This window comes from Leuciscus leuciscus (genome assembly GCF_965113295.1).
Source record: "Leuciscus leuciscus genome assembly, chromosome: 15".
Lineage (NCBI taxonomy): Eukaryota > Metazoa > Chordata > Actinopteri > Cypriniformes > Leuciscidae > Leuciscus > Leuciscus leuciscus.
Window position 1 is genome coordinate 11,039,958 of NC_138739.1, and position 12,872 is coordinate 11,052,829.

The 12,872-nt window shown below is 35.6% G+C and overlaps 2 protein-coding genes across 2 annotated transcripts in view; one reads left to right on the forward strand and one right to left on the reverse strand.

The window, feature by feature from the left end:
• Window positions 1-5,190: 5,190 nt before the first annotated feature.
• On the reverse strand, window positions 5,191-7,516 carry LOC309474956 (uncharacterized protein; the record flags this gene model as incomplete). The annotated part of the gene is made up of 4 exons (XM_082137575.1): window positions 7,361-7,516; window positions 6,425-6,751; window positions 5,376-5,694; window positions 5,191-5,215 (listed from the first exon to the last, which is right to left on the reverse strand). The coding sequence occupies exons 1-4, from the start codon at window positions 7,428-7,430 to the stop codon at window positions 5,191-5,193; spliced, it is 741 nt and encodes a 246-aa protein (XP_081993701.1). The 5' UTR covers window positions 7,431-7,516.
• Window positions 7,517-10,170: 2,654 nt separating this feature from the next.
• Window positions 10,171-12,872, forward strand: part of LOC309474957 (uncharacterized protein) — a gene marked incomplete at its 3' end in the record, with an annotated part of 239,061 nt that continues 236,359 nt past the window's right edge. The window contains exon 1 of the mRNA XM_082137576.1: window positions 10,171-10,388. Coding sequence (XP_081993702.1) covers window positions 10,346-10,388 — 43 coding nt within the window. The 5' untranslated portion in view covers window positions 10,171-10,345. The remainder of the gene's footprint in view (window positions 10,389-12,872) is intronic.

The window sequence follows — 12,872 nt, forward strand, 5'->3', positions numbered from 1 at the left end:
TGCACTTTCAGACTTGTGGACTTACAATGGCTGCCGTGTGCACGTGCCCGTTAGGTCAATGAGACCGTAGGACACCCCATGACAAAATATTGATTTTCAGGGGTGCAACTACCCAGTGTCAGAGGGGTATGCAGCAACAATTTTTCAAACCTTTTTTAGTAACAGTGTCTGTCTACATTACACTACTACATAATAATAGTTATAATATTAACCCCATGATATAATAGCCATATATTGTAAAAAAAAAATGCACTGAAAAATAAAGGAAACTTTCATAATTAGTTTTGTACTAATTTCTATAGGCTACTTCACATTAAAGATGTGATTGGGCCAGCCCAGTGTCAATCAAGAAAAGAACCAATGGGCCGCTGATCTACGTGTTTAATGAAAATGAGAAAAAGACTCTTTCTTTTTCTATTTTTAGTCCCGACAGCTTTTTTGCTTTATCCATCTTTTTCGACTCGTACCTGCTCGCTCATGGCGCCCCTGCCTGCTCGCGATATTATCCCCCCCTCTCTGTCAAAATTCTATGATGGAATCTTATAAAAAATCCTACTCTAGCCTGTTAGTCCTCTAAAAAGTTATATAACATTGAGGAAATGCAGAAATGATATAGATTATTATTATTTTGTTTAAATTTACCATCGCTTTGGCGCCCCCCTGGTGCTGCGCCGCATATAGCGCATACCCACTTTTTGTGCCACTGGTTAGGGTGCCATTTGGGACAGGGCCTAACTCTCAGAGTATCAGTAGACTGTTTGGGTTAGTAAAATAAGATGACATGTAGTTACTTACAGTCAGTTGAATGTCTGTTAGTTAGAGGACCATCATCATCTCAATTAAAGTTATAGCAGATATTAAGCAGACAGTCTACTATACTCTAATGACAGTTAGTTGACATGTAGTTGTAAAGTTACTTATAGTTATGTCTAAAGTGGACTGTTGTGGCAGTTTAATTCACTAAACAATCATCTTTGGCGTAAGAGATAGTCTGGAATCAAATGATCATTAAAAAGTAATTTATTCTTGCAAGAAGGCCCAGTTGCCACACAGAAGTCACAAGTACAGTCTGTGGAACAAGTGCGACCAGGAGAGAGAGGCAGGCCAGTCTTTATACTGTTATCTTCAAGGTTCTCTAAACACTCCATAGATGGATAAGACACTCCACCAGTGATCCTATTATACACTGAACTTTAGTTTAGCTTAACTTACAGTCTGCAAGTCCTAAATTGGACACCCTTTGACCTTAGGGGTCAGGGCCTCAGCGTCTCCCCCTCTTCTCCTGCCTCACAGAAGTTCCACATCAATCATTATATCACATGGTCAGCAGCACACATAGAAGTCAATCCTGTGTATGTTAATGAAAATCAAAGTAAGTAATGAAAATCAAAAATCTCCCATTACAGGACTATCAAAATAAAGTGTTACCAGCTGTTTTCTTAGTAAGTAATAGTCAGTTTACTGTGATCTTATTAATGTGTGATTTGTTCATTCTAATACAATTCAAAAGGGCAAGCATCATCATACACAGAACTGATCATGCGGCATTAAATGCATTTTATTACTGTAATTCATGGTAATTTCGTCAGGCGCACAACATTAGTCACATGTCTGAATATCAAAATAGAATAATATGCTCTTGTATGATTATATTTAAATCTCATATTACAATGTTTTTGTCTTGAATGCAACTCAGTAAATGCATGCAATTAAAACACTCCAGCAGCTCAACATGTGAGTCAGACTGAAAACTGTGGTGGTGGTCTTCTTTCTTCAGATCGGAAAGAAATGTGGTTTGATGTGATGGTCACAAACAGCTTTTGCAAGAGTGTGTCTGTTACTGGACGTTAATGTTAGAGGCGCATTAGCAAATATGTGAGGTGTGAATTTTGTCTTTTTGTGAGTTTGCGGGAATTGGATGTGGTTGAAAGGTGGGTTTTTTTCTCAGTTCCTGCTCACTTGAAGTTCACAATCCGTCTTCTACTCTACACAAAACAACTACATAAAAATATATCATTTGTGTTTGAAGTATTGAGATTGATATTAGAGGGCATTTGCATCTCTATATGACCTTATACACTCATGCCTCCAAAAAACAATACTCTATTTAACGGCCTTCAATCTTAAAATCAAATCTTAAAAAAATGGGTTGATCGAAAGGACAAAAATCTGATCTGAAAAATGGTTTCATCTGCAGTTGCTGTAAAGTAGTATATCAACTTAACTAGACTTTTTGTTTTATAGCTCACATACAATAGAGTATATTTCTAGGTTTGATTTAAATTACTCCAGGACAGTAAAGCTTCACTTCATCTCAGGCCCTGTTTACACCTATTAACATGCATTTTGATCGTTCGGATTACAAGTGGCTGACACTAAATACAGGTGTGAACAGTAAACGCTCATGTAGTTGAATGTGACCTAATGCGTAAACCTTATGGGAAGTGTGCCAGCCAGTCTGGATTTAAACTTTATCACCGTTCCTGATTTCTAAACAATCTCACTGTGTTCGGTGTGACGTCAGCAACACAATGCATTCTGGGACTTTATGACTATTATAGACTTAATGGAGGTAGATGTTAAAACTTGTAGTTTACAGTTAAAAACACATGGTAACACTTTCTGTGAAGTCCATGCTTATAATGAATTATAGCTCCATTTATACTTATTTATATAAGTATTACTATTCTATAAATATATTTATAAATAGTCATTAAGACCTATACTGCATTATAAGAACAGTAATAGTTACCTTTATATTATTTTTAATAATTACTTATAAGCCATGCATTTGCTTTTCAATGCACATGCTCATAATCCACAATCGCATTATTGTTGAACGCAGTGTTATGAACTGTCATAACTGCTCCAACGCAAAACATATCTCGAATGAAGCACATTTTTCAGTTAACCAGATTGAAAACAACATTTATCGAAAGTGAAAGTAAAACTCAAATAAAATAAACAATTTAACCAAAATGTGTCTTTATAATTTGTATTTATAAATTTAGTATTTATGACAGATATATTGCAGATTCATCATTTCTGAACCGCATGAATGTGCAAGTGCTCACTAAATAAACAATGTATGGAAACACAAATCTTACCGTTATGATCCCGTTTGCGTCAAACTCTGGACACAGACTTGTGAGAGACAGGTTGGTGTAGATCTTCACCTGCCAATATATTCTGAGCTGGTTTAGTGACTTTAGTGCGGATAAGGAGTTCAGTGTGGTGTTTAACACTCGGTGGATGTTTAGGCTACTTGTCCAAATGAGCCCAGGAATCAATCGTGTCTGGACCACAGGACTATGACTTTCTTTGCAATGCTAATTACAACCTTATAGTTCCTCAGAACACTATTCAGGATCGTAATTTCCTACATCTACTAAGAAAAGTGTAATATAAAATCAGTTGAAGTCAAATTTATAACGTTGAAAATCACTGGACGACACCACGCGAACATGGCGCTGTTACCAGGGAGATGTACAACAAGCAGCAGATGGATGAAACGCGCCTAATTGCCTTCTTTGTTTATAACTGTATATTACAGTATTATTAGCACAATACAGTGTTTATCCCCTGTGACTCGGCTGCTAGGAAACTTTTGCGTTGAACAACTGAACAACTGTAAAGCGGTAATGTTTTTCCTTACACGTCATCGAGCAACGGACCGCCTTTTCGGTCTGAACGGAAGGATGACGGTCTTATCAAGTGGAAATATTCAAAATACAACTTCATGTTTCCAACTTATGCTTCTGTATCTTAAACATAGGTTCATACGCGATATATTTTGTCTACTACCTCGTTTCCTCTGCTTCGTGTAGTGGAGCCCAAAGAAAACAGATGATGTGAAACTATAAACAAATTAAACTGTAATAACAGCTTTTGACCACTAGAGTACGCATATTGTAATTGTACACTACTAAAGCGCCACCTAGTGTCCTAACCAGGAAATTAAATGTTTCAAGATTTGCTCCAATTTACATTATGGAAAATATGAAACAGAATTCGGTTTAAAAAGTAAATTGGTTGATTATTCAGAAATGACTCTTTATTGACATTGTTGGATAGAAGACAACTGACAACTGACAGTCGTGAAGTTACGAAACCTTTGCAAATTATTTGTTTCAAACCTGAATGTTGATGTCTGTGGTAACAATTAAATTAATTTTAATAAGACTAAATTAATTTCAATAAAACAAATTTATGTCTTTGTTGTAGGCTACTAATAGGCTACTGACACAAGACATCTAAAAAAAAAAAGTAAAAAAAAAAAGTAAAAAAAATAGTAAAACAAAGCAATTGCTTAATTTATGCATGTCGATGTGCACTCTGGTAGTCAGCATAATACACAGTAGTACACATTTGTTGTTTTACTAGGTTATCGTTTTACTTTAAATTATTTAGTTGTTGAAAATAGTAATTCTGAGTAGCTATAGCCTATCAAGAAATCCTATAGGAATATAAATGATCAAGTAGGCTATCTGTATTTTTTAGTTACTTGAACTCTAATGAAATTAAACTCCACTAAGCATTTGTCAGTAAAACACACTATTTCTATTTCGCTTTACTTAGTTTTTACTCAGTTTGCTTTTTTTCTTTGTGACTGTAATTACAAAGAGAAAATTCAACTGTAACGAACTGTAGAAAAATATGATTAGGGATAATACTGTGAAGAGGATATTGTTAAATCAGAGGGATTATTAAATAAATTCTTACGCCAACAATTTAAAAATTGTAGTTTAAAATAGTAAAATCCCCCAAAAAATAAGCTGAATGAAAGCTGATCATGTAAAAAAGCATAATAGGTCCTCTTTGAAGTTCAATTAGTTCACAGTTTACTGAAGAGATCTTCTATACTTCCAGCGGCTGTAGAAAATGAGGACCCAGCCTCGAACTAACTAAGGACAGCACCAAAAACAAACACACAGTATTTCAGGAACATGGATGATCAGTTGATGTCATTTCTACAGGTTCTGATAGATCAACAGTACAGATAATTCTAGGTTATTTAAAGACATATCTGTGACACACTGAGTTCTATCATTCATGAGAAACTATCGTAAGCTGTTGATTCTTCAACTGATCTTCCATTAATCTCCTCCTCTTGTGGATCTGATGTCATAAACCAGAAGAAAGACAGTAGCCACGCCCACCACAGCAGAGACGACCAATCGGATCACAGCTTCAGTAGATCCACAGCAGTGGACTTCTAAATAACCAATGATAAAATAGTGAATTTAGTGAGCCGACAGTAGTCTGTTTCAGGAACTCGAAATCTGCACAATCACAGGTACTGTAAATATGGTAAAAACAGCAATGTAGAAAGAAAAAAAGAAAAATATAGGGGATTTATTTGTGAAAAAACACACAAAAAAAACACATATATCATCAGTGCTGTGGTACCTGCACATGTGTGACAGAGTGTGTTGATGTCCAGATGTGTGGTCTGGTTGCTGATGGGATTGTTCAGCACACAGCTGTAGGTGTTTTTATCCTGATATTCCACCTCCAGAGGTAGAGAGAGACTGATGCTGAGATCACACACACTGATGCTGAACAATACACTGATTCCTGCGTACCAGGAGAGAGTCGCATCACTCACATTCAACACTGATGAACACACCAATGAACATGATGATGAAGAACAGTGTGAAGAGTTACTGATGATGACAGGAACAGGCAGACGAGCTGAGAAACATGACAGAACAAATCACTATCCCTACAAAGACTATCTACTTTAGAGCTACAGTATACACTGTAAAACAAAATTGTATAAAAAAATAATAATAAAAAATAAAAAAAGATTTGTCAAATGACTGGCCAAACAAAAACTGTAAATTTAAAGTAAAATATTCTACGTGAGGAACATTCTGTAAAAAAAATATATATATATATAGTGAAGGAAATAGTGAGATGGAGGAAAAATATTGCGTTCCCTCACAAATACTTTTGCGTTCCACTGAGAATCTTTGCATTTGTTCACAAAGAGATCAAAACTTTCTAGTAATTGCAAAGTTTCTTGGTGGATTGTTAAACATTTAGGAGAGAACACAAAAGCATTGACTTATTACTTTTCCTCCCATCTCATATTTGTTTTCTTCTACCATGTCCCTTTAAAGGCACCACACTATCTGGTGGTGAATTCACAAATTATTATCACGATTATTTTTGTAATTTTACATAAGCTACATTTGTATGTTTAAGAAAACAGAAAAAATAATACAGTCAGTAAAAAAAGAGAATTACTGTAATTTGTCATTAATTACATAATACTTAAAAATAACAGCTGAATTGTTCATTTTACAGATAGAGTTTTGAGTATAACTTAAAATGAAAGAAAATTACTGTATTTTTTTTTTCTGTAAAATTAGATTTGTTTTACAATGTAACAAGTTAAAGAAACAAATATTAAACTCACCGTAGACTGTGAGACTGAAACTCTTTCTCACACTGCTCATCTCTAGTTGATAATCTCCAGTATGTTCAGTTGTGGTGTTTGTGATGGTCAGAGATCCAGTTTGATTGTCCAGCTTCAGTCTGTCTCTGAATCTCCCATCAGGAACATCATCATATACAGTGATTCTGTCGTCCAGTACATCGATTTCAGCTATTACAGTGTTTTCATCTCCAAACCTCCACAGAATCAGATCATCATCCATTATTTCAGTAAGATCAGAGTTTAGAGTGACTGAATCTCCCTCCATCACTGACACTGACTTCACTAAATCTGTACCAGCAAACACTACTGGAGAACAGAGAGTTTGTAGATTAAAGTTAAATTTATGTCAGTAGTTTGTAACTATTTCAAAGAGAAGTGAAGAACAAACAGACGAGTAGCACAGACAAAAATAAATAAATAAATGAAAAGACAAATCAACAGACAGAAGAAGAAATGGGAATTACTGGTGATTACCGTTAATGAAAACAATATTTATATTCAGTACAAAACTTGTTAATAAAAACAATATTTATATTCAGTACAAAACTCCTGGCATTTTTATTTAGAGATTATGAATTATTTGTTTGCTGATGTTGCACTACAGAAATAACAGTTTAGAAGATTTTTCTGCCTGTGATTTTTCAAGACTGTAAAACTAGTTGTATATTTGCTTCAAATATTTTACTGGGATATTCAGATATGAAGAGTGTGTGTTTCTGATTGAATCTGTTCATAATGTGTCGATCTATGATGAAAGATTTGAATCCAAACGAGATCTTACAGTAATTTATCTGCTCTTCTTCAGAGTATCTTTTATTTGGAAAAAAACTAATACAAATCCATCATATTACCCTTTATGAAAAGCAGGTAAAAACTGATTTTAAATCAGTAAAACAATAATATAAAAACACTTACCGAACCGTTGCCACAAACACAAGCTGAACAAAACGCCAACATGAACCATTTTCATTGAGCACTGTAACATTATAATGTAAATCTCTGACAGAAGTGTGATATTAATATAGTGTGTGTGTGTGTGTGTGTGTGTGTGTGTGTGTGTGTGTGTGTGTGTGTGTGTGTGTGTGTGTGTGTGTGTGTGTGTGTGTGTGTGTGTGTGTGTGTGTGTGTGTGTGTGTGTGTGTGTGTGTGTGTGTGTGTGGATCCTCCCCCATCAGGACCACCTATCAGAGACCACACACTAGATATTACTGTCTCAATACAGCATTTATTAAGACTCACTTAATACAACATTCTGTAACAGGCCGTATTAAAATGATACATTTGCAGAATTTTATTTTTAATTTCTTATGGAGTCTTTAGAATATAAAGGAAATAAAAGGAAATATGAAATAAAGACACTCTTTACCCACAAACAACTGACACACACATCAATGTGCCTAACAGTAACACACACAGGTTTTCCACACATCAGGTCGAAGTTCTCTGTAAATAAATGAGACCGCAGAGGTTTCGCTTTGACACACAAACTGAGCTTCTGGTGTCACTGAATCGCCTTCATTCTCTGAGCTAGAAAAGAACATGCGCTGTGGTTTCTCTGTTTAAATAGAATGTGGTTTTTTTTTTAAAAAAAAGAAAAAAAAATGTTTTTGAAAATGTTTGGGTGATTTGTTTACCTTGTAATTAGTTCATCACAAACATGTTAAATTCATTTAGCAGAGATTCAGTTCTTTGGGCTTTTTTTTCGATTAAAAAAAAAACTTTACAGATTCTAAATAAACTGTAAAAGCGGTTTGAAAATTAGCGAAAATTGGGTTTTGAGTTTCTCCATTTAGTTTGATGAATCCAAAATTTTCCTAATAACAAAAACAGATCGATAATATATATTTTTGCCATATTCATTTGAATGAAGTAACAGATAGGCTACATTTAAGACTAGGTTGAGGTTCATTTTAACACCTAGAAATTGAGACATCTCACAACAAACAAACAAAAAAATGAACAGGGACATTCAAAAAATAAATGCACAACTGACTCTCTTTCCCAATTACAAAAACAGATAGGCCTAATTGTTATTAATATCCAGATCAAAACGCTCTAATGTGTCTTTTCCTCACATTCTTGACAGGAGGAGCTAAAACAGAAAAGGAAGGAAAGGCACGTGTTGCTAAAAAAAAGAAGAAAAAGAAAAATGTGTGTGTTGCTTTCCCTTTACTACTTTCACTAGCAAGTAAGCGATGATCATAGATAGTAAAAGAAATGGACACAGCGACCCCATAGACTTCAAGGGAGAAAAGTGAAGTCAATTAGAAGCACTCACTTCCTGATGGCCGAGCGTAGTGCAGACTCAAACTGAGCTTGAGGACGTAGATGTGACGTGAGCAACCCGTCTGTCTTCTAGTAGCTGTGCCAAGAGAAATCTGAATCATTCCCTTCCGAATCTTGCAGAGACGGAGAGTATGAGTAGGAGCTGTATATGAGCTAGCAGCAGGAGAAACTTTATGACTCTCTATGGGCTTCTCTCTTGACTTTATCGGACTTTATGCCTCCACGTCCCCTGCGAGCTTCTCCTCCTGTGCAACCGAGAGTTGCGTGGTTATGACGCAATCGTTAGCCTATTTTTTACAAAAACTGCTTCTACGGGGCCATAGCGTAAGATACAAGGTAATGGAGCTTTTTATACATTGTCGTGTTTCTTTAGAAATAAATAATGGACGAATGGAGTCTTTAAACGCCTCAGATGTAAAGTTATTCACTGTCAAAGTGACGCCAAAATGAATGGGAGTCAATGGGATGCTAACAGCAGGTGATGGTCTGCTAATCAATGGCGGCGCCCGGGGAAGCTTCGGTTTCTGGCTGATGGATTACCCCCTTGGCGATGATGCTCTATGCGTGACATATCAGCAATACTTCTTCTTCTTGTGTTTGTGTGTTCTATGACAGATGGAGTTTACCGCCTCCTACAGGACTAGTGCAGTCAGCATGAGGAAGTTCAGTTGTTCTGAAAGCTCTTGTGTTTTTACAGACATGTCAGAATCAAAATGTTACAAAGTAAATAAATAATCACAGAAATGAAAAAGTGAAACATGTGTATTGTGAAAAGCACTATACAAATAAATAAAAAGTGTTTGTAATTTATATATATTTTTGTTTTATTGATCTGTCCTGTAAAAACAGTAAATGTTCTGCACAGTATTTTCAGTATGTAAACATGCAATTACAGAACAGAATGTTTTTAGATTAAACTGCATGTGGATTCAAGTTGTTAATCAATGAATGTGATCATGAGCAGCAGGATTCAAAGAAAATGTATATTTAACTAATACAATATATATATATATATATATATATATATATATATATATATATATATATATATATATATATATATAGCAAAGCAAACAAGAAGCACAGACCGTACATGAATGTTATTCACTGCAGACTCGAGCAGCTCAAAGTAAACCTCTACTGAATTCAGTACAGAGATGTGGTTTGAGCTGTTGATGAAAATAAACCTTCAGCATCAGCATGTCTTCAGACGTGTGGTTTGTGTGCGTGTGATCGACTGATGGAAAACAAAGTTAGTGTTAGTTAGTAACCCTTAGTGACCATCCTAAGACCTTCACACTTTATTTGCAAAAAAAGTATTATTGGCCTACAATAAAATATTAGAAATGTATGGCTGCTCGCAAAACAAACAAACAAACAAAAAACTGAAAAGGTATTGTGTACGGTCCGCCACCTACAACAGTGCAATATTAATACAGATGAATATTTATAACCAGTGGAAGAGTAGCAGTACGTGTACAGTAAGAGGGCGGTCTCAAATATTATTGGTGGAGGAATCAGACGCAGTAACACTATCTCACAGTTTAACACTGTCCTGTTAGTTCACAGTCTCTCTGTCTCTGAAGTGTTCACATATAGTGCTATTATCTGAAAATGCATCACATGTTTGTGTTGTTCTGCGTCTGCCGTCTGGTCGGTGAGTTATAATCATATTCAGTTTAAGACTTTAGTTTTAATGCATTATATTGCAGAGATGTAATACAGAGCCATAAGTACTTTTGATCAGATTTCAGATAAAAGATGCTCAACCCAAACTGAAACTAACCAAAAATCTAATTTTAATCACAGGGCAGGTGCAAAAACAGCAGAATCAGTTTGGAAACAATGACTTCAAATGGTTTTTGGTTAATCTTGCTACTCTGAAGTTTATTTTACTGTTTGTTGTGTATAGTTTCTGGTTTCTTAATAAAAAATACAATGAAACATTAATACTAGGTTTTGATATTAAGAGAGATCTATTTATTTTCATATGTGCATTTGGGTCTTATGTTTCTCTGTGAAACATTAGTGGAGTGTTTTTCATCTGCTTTTCCTGATTTGCACTATTTGGCTTCCCTTAACCCTTCATTCTCCAGAGCAGAGGCACTGAAGGAGCCAATCAGATTTAAGATGAGACACAATCACCCCTGTGGCTCCTCCCACAGATAATCTGTATTGTAATAACAGTGTATTGATAACTAAAAATAACATCACAAAAAATATTGCAGCTACTGTAAACAGCTGTCTCTGTGCTGCTGTTCTTCATTGGAGTTACACAACTGATCTATTTAAATGATTTGAGACCCTTATCTGTGATAATCTCTTTTCTCCAGGAGTGTTTGCTGACACAGATGCAGTGAAGTCAGTGTCAGTGATGGAGGGAGATTCAGTCACTCTAAACTCTGATCTCACTGAAATGATGGATGATGATCAGATTCTGTGGAGGTTTGGAGATGAAAACACTTTAATAGCTGAAATCAATGTACTGGCCGGCAGCATGACTGTATATGATGATGATCCTGATGGGAGATTCAGAGACAGACTGAAGCTGGACGATCAAACTGGATCTCTGACCATCACAAACACCACAACTGAACATACTGGAGATTATAAACTAGTGATGAGCAGTGTGATCAAGAGTTTCAGTCTCACTGTCTTTGGTGAGTTAAATATCTGTTTTTAGCATCAAAGTGGCTGTATCTTAATTATTAAAATGACGAAATCATTTCAATTAACATCATTTTTCTCTCTTATATTTCTCAATTTGTGTAAATAATAATCGTTGATATGTATATGGAGAGGAATAAGGATCACACGAGAGACTGACTGACGCTGCTGCTGCAATAAACACTTTCTAAACTATTCACTTTTTTCTCTTTTCCAGCTCGTCTGCCTGTTCCTGTCATCATCAGTAACTCTTCACGCTGTTCTTCATCATCATCATCATCATGTTCATTAGTGTGTTCATCAGTGTTGAATGTGTGTGATGCGACTCTCTCCTGGTACGCAGGAATCATTGTATTGTCCAGCATCAGTGTGTGTGATCTCAGCATCAGTCTCTCTCTACCTCTGGAGGTGGAATATCAGGATAAAAACACCTACAGCTGTGTGCTGAACAATCCCATCAGCAACCAGACCACACATCTGGACATCAACACACTCTGTCACACATGTGCAGGTACCACAGCACTGATGATAGTAGTTGATATCAACCCTGATATCATAGCATTTATTCACTGAATTAATTTAAAGAATGAAGGAGCTTCTGTCATCATTTACTTGTGTCTTTCTGAACAGTCTTTACCTTCTTTTTCTGGAGCACGAAACAAGATCTTTTTTAGATCATGACAGAGACCAATGTCAGCTTGTTGAAAATCTTAATTTAATTTATCATTTGTTTCATTAGTTTCTCCAGAAGGCCACGCCCCCTGTTGTGATTCTGTTGAAGCTGTGCTCCGATTGGTCGTCACTGCGCTGATGGGCGTGGCTTCTGCGGCTGCTGCTGTTCTTCTGGTCAATGACGTCAGAGCTTCAAGAGGATAACAGGAGAAAACAGAACATACATTATAAATAGTGTGACATATATTGTTTTAAAATGAGTGTGGTCTAATTGTTTAGTGTTTGAAATGCTTTACTCTGAACTGGATTGTAAAGGGTTTATTACTCAAACCTGGTGTATTGGGCCATCTGGTGGCCAAAACGATACGATAAGTATTCTTGAATATTTCATTTTATTCTTTAATGTCATTCATTTTACATTTCTTTGTTAACTGCAGTGTTTTTTTTGTTTTTCTTCTTCTTAATTTATGTTATGTTGCTGTTTTCATTTTGTAGTAGGCTATAATTGTATGCAGCGACCCCACAAATACAAGTGTAAAACTGTCACACCAATAAATCCCTGTAGAATTGAACAGAAAACTGAATATTTCTTATTGAAGTGATAAACAGCTATGAATCATACATAGGCCGCCCTAAATGATCATTTAAGGGTATAATAAAAGAGTCAAAGTTGTTCATCATAAACATTACAGATATTACATCTTTAAAGACGGGATCAAAGACTGGAAGAGCATTTCAACTTCTGAGACTTTTGACCTTGTTTTGATGATATAGAGTAACCACATTCATTAATCTATATTCT